Source organism: Anguilla anguilla, chromosome 2, assembly GCF_013347855.1.
Source record: "Anguilla anguilla isolate fAngAng1 chromosome 2, fAngAng1.pri, whole genome shotgun sequence".
In the NCBI taxonomy this organism is placed as follows: Eukaryota; Metazoa; Chordata; class Actinopteri; order Anguilliformes; family Anguillidae; genus Anguilla; species Anguilla anguilla.
The window spans coordinates 53,507,947-53,520,404 of NC_049202.1; the positions used below are offsets into that span (position 1 = coordinate 53,507,947).

The 12,458-nt window shown below is 40.2% G+C and overlaps 1 protein-coding gene across 8 annotated transcripts in view; it reads right to left on the reverse strand.

The window, feature by feature from the left end:
* The window catches only part of mprip (myosin phosphatase Rho interacting protein), a 56,567-nt gene that overhangs the window by 28,925 nt on the left and 15,184 nt on the right, over positions 1 to 12,458 (reverse strand). For 7 of the 8 annotated variants that reach the window (XM_035403259.1, XM_035403258.1, XM_035403257.1 and 4 more), the window contains exons 4-8: positions 5,434 to 5,585; positions 4,708 to 4,792; positions 4,348 to 4,522; positions 2,613 to 3,078; positions 977 to 1,106 (exon numbers count right to left, since the gene is read on the reverse strand). In XM_035403259.1, coding sequence (XP_035259150.1) covers positions 977 to 1,106; positions 2,613 to 3,078; positions 4,348 to 4,522; positions 4,708 to 4,792; positions 5,434 to 5,585 — 1,008 coding nt within the window. The remainder of the gene's footprint in view (positions 1 to 976; positions 1,107 to 2,612; positions 3,079 to 4,347; positions 4,523 to 4,707; positions 4,793 to 5,433; positions 5,586 to 12,458) is intronic. The other variant, XM_035403256.1, reaches the window with a different exon arrangement.

A 12,458-nucleotide genomic window follows, 5' to 3' on the forward strand; every position in this document is an offset into this window, starting at 1 on the left:
AGAATGGAAAATGGAAATTAATTCAGCACACACCTTTGACCTCCACTCACAACCAAAACAAAAACAGAGGGAAGAGAGGAGTGTCTGGTCGGGGCATAACAGGGGCGTATCAGAAGTCCACGGTTCCACTCACATCACTCTGGGTCATGGTTCAGTTTTCACAGCAGGTTCGCATTGTTATACTTGAACATCTGTTCAAGTGTGAGTGTACTCACCCACTTACAGGCACACATGGGGTGCGGGGGCTATGTACAAAAAGTGCTGTAGTTTCCACATAGTGAAACCAAAATGTATAAAAATGAACCTTTAATGAAAGCTGAGAATCTGCACTTTGAACATGAATTGACTGATTACAAATTATTAAATTATGGAATACAGAGCCAAATCAAAACAAAATATGTCTTTGTCCCAAACATTATGGAGGGTACTGCACATGTATGTATTTATCTATTAGGCTTGGGCGATGTCAATGAAAATAATATTGCAATACTGTCATGTGAAAAGTTGTGATATACAATACAGGTATTGAGTTTTAAGAGAAGCTAACAATGTTCTAAATAAAAATGCACCTGTGAACACTACAACACTTTCCACTTCATTCATTCAATTTTATGCATACATGAATGAGGAACGAGGCTATACGCAACTACTGCTTAGGTAACCACACCATAACAGCAGCAACACAGCAGGAGCACAAATCAGAACAGTCTAGCATTGACCACATTTACGTGTGCACCATATTACCAATATGATCAAATGGTGTGATGAAGGAAGTACAGGCCAGGAAACATTTTGAATAAAAAAAAAGCATGTGAAAATGGCTTTCCCCATTGTTCCGTCAGGGACACATGCTACCAGTTCAAAACTTGTTCATCTACACTCCACAGCAGTGAGCCAAGCTGAGTGTAAAATGCACCGCCGTTGCTCCCTGTGGCAGTGTAATGGAGAACCTTGAGAGGGGAGAGCCTGTTAGTACCTCTCTCTGGAATCGCCGGGTCTCGCTGCGGCCCTGCCGCGCCCCGCTCCGGCCCGCCTCCTCCACCTCCATCCTCTCCGCGTTCTCCAGCTCCAGCGCCTCCAGCTTCTCGATCACATTGGAGCGGCTGCTGGGGTAAAGGGGGGACATGACGCCGCAAACTGAGACTCGGCGAGAGCCAGCACAGGCTCCCAGGGCACTGACAGCGATATCAGAGACGACAAAGAGCCGAAACCTGCTTTCCCACTCGCTTCAGAATTGTGATCTTTCATGCTGCCCCCCCTTTGTGAGGGCCCCTGTACCATGCCTACAGGTACACCGGACAATACCATCACTTTGTTCATTGCAAAAAAGCTCATTAAAACCACTGGGAGGGAATGTATCTTTTCAACTTCCTCTTAAGAGACATTTTTTGAGCATGCATTAAAACATGACAATTTATATGAAAAGTACTATGTATAAAATTATGTAGATAATGCCACATACATATCCATGTATATTTATTACCCTCTACCTCGCCTGCACCAAAACTTTATTAGTTGATAAAGTTTTGCACGTGAAACTCTATACTGTCAGCCGAGCTGTCTTTCTTTGATGTTCACTTCTCTTCTTTTCGTCTTTGCTAAACAGAAGAATTTTGTTTACCGCAGGCCAGTTGGAAATATTAAATGACTCTGTGAATTGTGACCGTATATGGGGAATCCACTGCAGTGTCAGTGCTCCTTAAAAGGCAATAAGTGAGACAGACAGTAAAATATTTGCGTCACATGACTGCTAGCCACTTTATTGGCTGCTGGGCATAAAATGGCACTGCTCCCATAAACTAAAATTAAAACAAATGTACCCCTTTATCTTTCCCGCGGACAGGTTTTACTTGTTCTTAAACTGGTCTGCTGTTCACATGTTTAATGCTGAACTGAGTGGGGAAAAAGGGGGCTAAAGACTGTCAGCCAAGGGGAAAAAAGGGATGAAATACACCCCGCTCTCTGGGAGGGTCTGTTTGAAGTGCCGGATTCAGAGAGCTGTGACTCCTGACCTTTGCAAAAAGGGTGAGCACAACACAGGCAGCCCGACAGGCAGTGCAGAGAAAATACTACATACACATCCACAGAAATATGCTGAGCCTCGTAAACCCCGCAGGCAAACAAATCCTAAAAACTGTCGACAAGTCAATTGATTCCTCCTCAGTTTCAAGTTTGGAAGCAAACACCTTGTGTAAAGTTGTTTGCCGAAAAGGTTAACAAAACCAAATGGATTGTTTCTGGTAAACGGAGTGAAACATATTATTTTCCCATTTGCACATCAGAATTCTTCTCCATTCTGACTCACAGCTTGTACCAGAGAATTCAGGAAAGAATTACCAACTCTTCTTGGAGATAGCAGGCCTAATTTTGTTTTCAGTTTCCATGTGTTAAACTGTGGCTTGCAGGTCTGTGGAAATCTCCCACTCTGGTCCAACAGCAGCCCTAAACTGCGGCTCATGGGCCTGTGGAAATCTCCCACTCGGGCCCCACAGCAGCCCTAAACTGCGGCTCGCAGGTCTGTGGAAATCTCCCACTCGGGCCCCACAGCAGCCCTAAACTGCGGCTCGCAGGTCTGTGGAAATCTCCCACTCGGGCCCCACAGCAGCCCTCACCTCCTCTCCGGGCTGAAGAGTGGCTCCGCCTCCTGCCTCTCGGGGCTGCGCACGCGGCTGCGCTTCTCCGCCTTGCGGGCCTCGGCCTCGTGCCGGCGCGAGCGCGTGGCGTCGTGGAGGCCGGCCGCCCGGTGGGGGCGCTGCAGGGGCTCGGCGGGGTGGCTGTCCGTGCTGGTGACGGTGCTGCCGCTGGCGTCCGAGTCCAGGGAGCTCATGGAGCCGCTGATGTGGGAGCCGTTGGAGAGCAGGCTGCTGCCGGAGGGGAAGGGGTCGCTGGGGGCAGGGGAGTGGCAGCGGGGGATGCCGCCCAGCTCCCCGCTGTGCCGGCTCGACGTGCTGCCCGTTGGGGACAGGATGTCGAGGGGAGGCTGCGGGGCGGTGCCATGGAAAGGGAGCCCGCCTCGGTCGACCTCGTCCCCGTTCACTGAGCCCTGGTCAGAGTTCAGGTCTGCAGACGCTGCTTCCCCTGGAGGGAGGGGGGGGAGAAATTTCCGAAAGGTCACTGGCACATCAACGGTCTTTAGGGTCCCTAAACACTCAAACCTGACTGAATTATGCAAGTAGTGCCCTTTTGGATACATCAACCATCTATCAATCACTGCTGTAGGCAGCATGAACACTAGCATGTATGTGCTCTCTACACTGAAGTAGCCACTGCCCCTGGTTTCAATTAAATTTACAAGGTGCCAAATATTTCTGAAATAATAAGCACCTCAAACTCAAAAACACTTTAAGTGCAGTATGGCAAAATATGGGTTAAAATCCCAGTATCTAGTATCTATTCCAGTATCTACAGTATAACAATTCTGCTAAACATACTCCTAAAAATCTGTGACTTATAAATAACTCTACGTCCAGAACAAACCATACCATATTGTTCTGCCACTTACACGTGTTTCTCTGAACTGAAACCGTAACTTCTTGGCATAAGTTGTAGCCATTCATCATGTCTGAGAATGTACTTGATATTTCCAGAGGTCCCACTATATCTCCAACACTGTTTATACAGGACGCCGCAGACAAAATTCTGGTTTTTGTGCTATTTTCATCGCATTAGTCTGGCCAGACTTTTAAACAGAGATGCCAGGTGTAATCAACCTCAGGGGCTCAAATCATGAAAAAACATTTTGAAGATTATGCAAAGACTTCAGTTCTTTGAGATCATCTGAATGTTCCACCCACAGCAACAGACTGCACTATGAAAGAATGTCTGAATATCTGTTACGTCACTTTAAAAAAAAAGAAACTATCAAGGATGTCAGCACACAGGGTCACTGAGAAATTCAGACAAACGCACATGGCTCAAACATACTGTACTTATCTGATATTGTTCTTCCTCCCACACTGATCCTATTTGCCCAATGAAGCTTTTTCACTAATTGAAAGTAAATCTGCAATCTGTAAATCTCTACAGAGTGTGTGTTATGTTCAACTGTTTACCTGCACAGCTTAAAAAACCTTAAGGCTTATGAAACACTTTCTTTTCGCACATCATTCATATTTCTGACATGCTAACCTATTCTGGGTGTGTTGGCAGATTTTTTAATATGATTTTATAATTAATACGTGAGTATGCTCATCATAACATAGTAGAGTAATGAAATAAATGACAATGACTGAATGAACCATGCATCGCATATTATCATTCAAAGTTTTTTGCTTGTAGTATTACTAAGACACCTGCCTGAAGTTGAACTTGAAAATAAGTCCAGAAATAGTGCCAATTCCTCCATACCTGTAGGAGGCAGCGGTGAGCCGAGGGGAGGGATGTCAGCTGAAGGCCACACCTGTGGCACATCTGCCTCCCTGCTGTGAAGCTCTTCCTGCCATATGATTGACCGAGAATCTGGGACCTTCTCCGCTTCAGGGATACCAGAGCCGGTCACAGCCACCTTTGCTGGGCCCGGCTCCTGAAATTCAGTTACATATTGGAGGAAAGAACAAGCTTCAGTCCACCAATTTAAATACTACATAAACAACTCAATTTCAAAACTCATCTGCAGCTTCTTGCAAAAAAAAAATGTTATCAAGGGGAGGGAAGGAAAAAAAATTCACATAACAGAATACACTTCCAGCCATCATCCAAGGAGCTCACCTGGGAAGTAGTGGGTTCAACCTTGCGCTTCTTCTTCTGGTTCTGCTTGTTGGTCCGTGGGTACACCACTAGCTGCTCACTCCATCTGGAGGTAAGAAAACATTACACATTAGATTCTGCCAGGCAGAGTGCATCACAGCTTTAAAACCCTATCTGCAGGGGGAATTACCAACAACACATTTAAGCAAATTTATTACATAAGGCAACTTCAGAAAAAAAAAACTCACTTGTTTCTGCATACACTGGAAATCATTTAAACATTAATTATGAATAGTAAAGCGAGAGAGATAAATGTTGGTTTACAAAATTAGAACTAAAACAATTACTGAAATGTAAACCCTATGTTATAATTTCAATACCTTAGAAAGATGTATTTCGTCCGTTTGTCGCTTCTTGAATGACTCCCCATTATTTAACTGATATAATCTGGTTAACTTTTGTCAAAGACTTTTGAGCAGTATATTTATTTTCTCTGAAAGCATTTTCTTACATGCCTTCTTACATGCTTGCAAAAACCTTTCAGGTGTGTAAACCCTACTACCATAAGTGGAATTCTGAAATCAGATGAGAACTTTAAATAAAGGTAGAGAAACTTATCCATTTTTCAACTGCACAGCAGAATATACAGAATGTAAACATGTGGAGGGTCTCACCCCCCCCCACCTCCCCCACCCCCCCCCTCCCAAAGGGCTGGGTCGCCCAGCCCGGGTTTCGTTTGGAACGTACCCGTTGATGATCTCTTTGTTTTCACCACGGATGAAGTATTCCTGCTCAGGCGTGATGATGCACAGCGCGTTCTTTTGCCCAGTCCTGGGTTCCGCGTCGATGACGTCTATGCACTGGTTCATGTTTACAGTTCCTTGCGGCAAAGTACTTGGCTAAAGGAACAATTGAAAAAAATATCAGAATGGAAAGGCTAGTGTCTGATACATGCCATATGCTCCAGAAAAGAAAAGAAAAGAAAAGAAAAACTAAACAAAATAAAAAAATATAATACAAACTAATATCTCTGCAATGGAAAATAACCATATAAGGTATATAAGGACTACCGAACGCCTCAATCACATTTCACGCATCTACACGTGAAGCCATTCACACAGACAGACACAAACACAAAGACAAACACACACAGATCATGATTAAGTTGATCATATTAGTTTATATGTATTTTACATGCTGTGGCCCATTGTGGAAAAGGTGAGAACCAATGGAACATGAGAGCTCTTCCCTGCATTTAATTTGCAGAACTGGCTGATGGGTATGAAATGGAAAACCAAGGTTATTTTTCAGGATCCTCCAGGCAATATCATTTTTGGAGAGTGGGAGCACATTCTTGACATCAAATTGGATTTTCTTCCAAGCTCCACAGATCTGAGGTTGTTTTAAAATGGTTAAAGTTTATTCATTTTTATTTTTTCATTTTTTTAAAGGAATGGATTCAAATAAAATTGTAAAATCAATTTCAAAACAAATTTGGTTTTCTAACAATGACAATACACAGTGACAAAAAATTTAGGGTTGTTTTTTTCTATTATTTGAATATCCAAAATAAAATGCTGCCAATTAATTGTGCATTGGGTGGGCTGAGAAATTATTGTTTTTCGCCCAATGAGGTTTTTAAACACTGAAAATTTTGAATGTCATCTTAGGCCAAACTCACAATGATGACTATAAATGACCTCTTCATTCTATACAAGCCATATTTAATACTTTAGGAAGGAAATGCACAAGGTTAGAAAGAAAGAACATTTGCATGAAACTGTAATGTATTGCAAGTAAAACCTTAACTCATATTTTGCAGTTTTGATTTTAGTCTAAATCTTTCTCAATTCAAGGAAAGCAATAATGAAGAATAAAACTGCAGGACTTTTTTTTCCCTGAGCCCTTTCACAAAGGGAGAAAAGCATCTGCTTCCCAGCTTCTTCATCTCTCTGCCTCTACAGTAAGGACAATGCATGGTTATCAAAAAATTGCCATGGCAACAGGGAAAATCCTTTTGGTTCCAGTGTTTGGGGATTGAATAGGGGAGGCGACAGCCTAGAAAGCCAGGACTAAGCCTCTTTTGTAAGCATACGCAAGCGGTTTGACAGCAGATAAGTAAGAGTGGGTAGGTACGTCAGTTCTTTGCACACCAGAACTCAGAATCTAAGAACCCTTTACTAAGAAGCCTTTGCCAGGTCATAACTTGAATTATGAAAAATGACAAGTATCTTCTGGAGCCATCACATTTCCAGTCCCAAGAAAACTGTATAATATGCAGGATTGCTCAGAGGTCACATAAATCTAGAGAGACATAAACCTTGCTGCTAGTCACAATATTCAGTTTTTCTTAAGCAGACACAAACTTCTGTTAGTGACCACAATATTTTTGTCTTCATTTTTACTGTTGGAGGATCTCCCACAGAATGGTAGGAGGCCCTACGGTGTATTAGTGCTTTCTGCCTTGGCTGTTATCAGGCATTCTGCTGCCCCTCGATGTAAAACAGGTGCTCCCTTTTTCCTGATGCCTTTTATGGCCATTTCAGTGGTCCCGCTTTATTAAAAGCTGCCAGTACACCCGAGGGGCCGCCAAATATGGCAATTACAGTGTGTCATGGTAATAAACTGCAGCAGCTTTAAAAGCTCGTAAAATGGAGATGCATGGACATAATTTCCTCAGAACCTTAACTAGGAGTGTCATGAAATTATGTATTTAGTTAAGATACTGGTTTTGTTTAAAAAGAAAAAAGAACACCCTTTGGTCAGAGCACATTAACATAAGTCTGTAGTTTTACAGATAGTTTTACAGATATTTACAGCGGATATTGTACTATCAAAGAAATACAGCTGTTACTAAAATTTATATCCGTCTTTTTTTCCATGACGTTATTTCAAAAAGGTGTAACCTGAAAGGACAATCTAAAAATGTATCTTTCCTTGATTATGCCTCTTTTAATAGTCCAGCCCACTACTTCTATTTGCCGACTTCTGTTAGACACAGAAGGCAATGATATTTTCTTCACTGTTGCTGTCTGGTCTCAGCCCTGTAATTTCAAGGGAATGTAACCTAATGAATTTAAAGCCAGTGCCTACTTAACGTACATTTACACAGCCAGTCTGCAGGAGCACAACAAACAATGTGGAAGTCTTCTCAAACACAAGCATGAACACTTGAACACAAAACATTATAAAACATTTATTGCTAAATTTGAAGTTAAGTTCAGAAGTTAAACTGAACTGAAAAACAAAAACAGTTCTTTTGAGATTATTTACCAACCCATTATATTAAGGTTCTCAATGTACCCTTGTGTGGTTTGTTCAGGTAGCATGCACTAGCAGACACTGAAACTGGCAAAAGCATAAAGGCTCTTGGACTGCCAAGTTTTTGCCATTCATACGTTTAATATTATTGTGGAATTGATTCCAAAAACAAAATCAAATTCCATATCCTTCAATTGTTTGAGACCTTAGAAGGTTTTCTATTTATAGGTCAAACAGCGGTTACAAGAGAAATAGCCTAGTGTTTTTCTCACAGACACAAAAGCAGTATTCCTGAGAGTAAAACGTGTGTAAGAACTGAGAAACCAGGTAGCAACAACTGAGAAACCAAAGTCATTTTAATTAGTTTATTCTTTCATGCACATAACAAACAAGAGTTCAATGGTGTAGTATGGTGTGGACTACCAACATTAAACAAGCTGAGCAGATATTTGACTTAAATCCTTCTACAGTTCTGTCAACTGTTCATCTAACTTAAATAAACACATGGAGCAGGAGTTATGGAATTTCAAACATTTACAATTTGCACTGTACAACATCCACCAGACAGCCAACCAGTGCTGTACTCATTATCATCACTTGGCATATCCCCCTACCAGCCTGCCAAATTAATCTCACAAAGTTCAGTGTCAAAAGATTCAGGTTGCCCATTTTTATTAAGTTTGTCAAAAATATACACAAATCAAATGTAATTCAATATTATAAAATTCAAAAACCCTCCTGTATGCTATGGAATATAAACAATTTAATAGCACAATTATGTAGTACAGTTCTGACACAGGCTTGTAACTGATGACATGTAATGTGAACATTGTTCAGTCGACACATGCAGCTTTTCTGGTGAAATAATTTGAAACTTTCAGTTAGACAAGCTTAGTGCATTGGCACGCTGTTTCCAGTAGTATTCTGGGTGGAAGCAGGACAGGTTCAACACCATTTTCAATCGGTGACATCTGCAAACCGTGTTCAATGAGTTATCACCAAAACTCTGATTTTACAAGTAGATCAATGAGGAAATATCATGGGATTTATTGTTTTATTTAATTTCTTTTGGGAAAAAACATAAGTTTTGGTGACAGTCAACACTTATGTTACAGTCACTCATCTTCCTTGGCCTGACAGAACACTTTAAAAGGCTATTTAGAAATGAGGTGCAACTATAGCATGACACTTCCTACACTCCAGCTAAAGTATGTCTCTGTAAATTTCCACTCGTTGAGTAGTTATTGGAGTTAATATCGGTTTAGGCTACATGTCCATGTAACGGTCCATAAAACCAACAAATTCTAGTTTAGCTACATGCCTTTTTATTTGTTATGTTGAATGTTGACAAAACATTCCATATAATTTGAACAACCTGTACATGAGTGCTTGTCATTTAAGAGAATTAGAGCATTTTAGAGAATGTTCCTCTGGGATGTATCCCAAAATGTTCTAAAAAATCCTTCCTTATAAGACAAGTACAGTTTTATGATTCCCACTGTTATTGATATACCAAATAGTAAAAAAAAAAAAACATTCTGGGGGGAAAAAATGCATTGCTTCCTTAAAATAAAAGTTGAATTTTATATAGAAATGTGAGCTCTTCTAATCATTTTTAAATTTCTGCAAATCTAATTTAAATGATGAGATTGAATTACTGCACACAGCTGAGAGAATTTTAACTGGATAATACCCACTTGATTGGGATCCTCTAAATGAAAGATAAAAAATATAGTTCAGAAAACCCAGCCTTCTTGAAACCCACAGTTTCAGATATGATGTATGATTTAATAAATAAATAAAAAACTGTCGAAATAAATTTTACATGTTTCTCATAGTTTCACCTGGACTCACTTTTATAACATTCTACTCATACATAGAAATTTGAAATCAGGATTGTGGAGGGCATCTGAAAGACTCACCACAAATATCACCACTGCATTTGACACACCACAGCTGCTGTACAGCTAGCTACAGAGGAATGCTTGGAACTTAAACAAACAACGTTGGTAATCCAGGAGGGGTGTGTTTCACCACCTCAAAATGCACTAATGATTAGTAGTTTGGGCATTATCGGTATTTTCTTGTTCAATTGTTCAGAGGTTTTACAGAACACAGGATTGGGACATACTAAATCACCTACAGAAGTGACAAAGATACCTGAATGTTTCTTTTAGGTTGTAGGGTCTCTAGGTGCTCAATAGGTTCACTCCCAGCATGCACCTGATGTGTTACATGCAATAATATCTACATTTGTAATGCACATTCAGTCTGAACATACCCAGAATTTCAAAACTGCAAGCCAATGCACAAACTGCACTGCTCGCTAGACAGGGTTAGGGTGGAAAAGAGACCGTTTTTACAAATTATATTAAAGTTTTGTCCAGTTCCAAAGTGGTTACAATATTTGAATAAAAATACGTATTTTTACCCATCATCACATAGCTGTGTGATACGATAAATTCCACAAACAATAGTGGCAGTGTCATCAAGCAAACGTGCCTATATGGTAAGCTGAAAGCACCATTCTATCATAACCAAATTAAGCTACCAGCAGGAACGTGTGGGCCGCAGCAACGATTATTTTGGACAGTGCGTGGAGGAATAGAGACTGATGAAAGAACTGAAAATAAGCCAGTTACTAAGCCTGTACCCAAGGGAGCACACCGAAATGGACAAAACCAGCATCATTTTACAAAACTGGTAACAAATGGTAACAATAAACGGTAAACTGTAACAGAGAAAGTCATTTAATCCAATACTCTTGCTCAGGTTTACCTACTGGTGCTATCTTAGCCATTTATTCAGGGCAATCATTTTTTAAATGGAAAAACTTCAACATTGACAGCTATTTATTTTGCAAACCGCATTTACCAAAAAAAAAAAAAAAAAAAAAAAAGGAAATGAAATGATGTACCAATGTGCAGTGCCTGGCCTTTTTGGTCACTTGATATGAACAACAAAACCTTTTCACCACCACACAGCACGACATGCATACAAATATAAAACAAAAGAATTAACAGCCAAGGCTTCAGAAGAATGTTATTAATTCCTGAAGGCAAGCTTTTTGCTAGTCAAGTTTGATCTACCAGTTTTGTGCCTAATTAGGCTATTTGTTTTGCACATATACTTGTGAAAGCAATCCAATCCATGACAAATACTCCTATTTATTGCATATTCACCACAATTTTAGTATATATTGGACAAATAAATTAATTCGGGTAAATTAAGAGAAAACATAAAAAAAGTAAAACATACGGAAGATGCAGAAATTTTATAGTCTGTGACTTCCCTTACTCAACATTGAAAAAAGAAAGAAAAAGAATCATCTATTGCCATTTTCTTTTCCCCTTGACTCCAGCAACCTTCCTCCTCAGACCAAAATTTCCAACAAATCTTTTAAGGCCATAAAGCAGTGTAGTCTATCTCAACACCTGGCTGACTTACAGGCTAAAGAAAAGCGAAGATATATCTCCCTGCATTTAGGGGTCTGCATCATGTCTGCTGAAGGAAGGAGGACTGGACAAATCCATCCTTTTAACAACACAAATGATGGTCCTCTGCCCCTTTATTTTATGTTTTATATAATCCTCTCCAGTTTACAGAAATAGATACTAAGACAGGCTGCCTGTGGAATGTAAATCTTGGGCATATTTTAGATTTCCATGTGGTTTTCAGGACTAATGTTCTCAGAGTATAGCGTAGTCATCGGCAGTCGTCTGCAGTTCACCAAATATGGGCATATTAGAGGAATGCTGAGTGAAGCCCAGACTCTGCATTCAGAAGATTTCTGTCTAATGGCTAAAATAGCCCTATTCTGTGAGCACAGCTTCAGCTGCACCTCAGACATCTAACTTCCAGTGTTTTCATCTTCCCTGATTATACCCGAGGGGGATCACATGTGAGCCTACTAGGTTCTTCAGTGCAACTGGGTGGAGAAAGGGCTGCAGCAACAATTAAACCTATAAAAGGAAGCAAAACGAACCAAGCAAAAACATTACAGCAGTTAACAACTCGATTTAAGAAGATACAGAGGTTGGTCAAAGTCCGTACTGTCTCTCATACTGAAACTAATGCATTTTACATTCTGTTTATCGACAAATTAATTAGAACCACAGCTGCTACCGCTCCATTCACACATTTCACTGAGGATATATTTTGCATCTGTTTGGGGAAACCAATTATATTAATCCCGTGCAATGCAATAATCCAGGAATATAATAGCCTATAATATAACATAATTAGCATCTTGCTGGCTAATCTTTCAGCATCATCACTTCATTTTAAAGAAAATCCTAAATATAAACACAGGCTTTAATTAATACTAATATAGACTTGGTTAAATTTACCCGCCCTACTGTACTACAGTTGATACAGTACATTTGTCTAATATGTAGCATACTATGGAAAGTTCTGGAGGTAAATTCCATGAGTGTCTGTAAAAACTGGCCAATTACATAACAAGAGAACATGAAAAATTAAAACCATCTCTCTGGTCAAACACACCATCT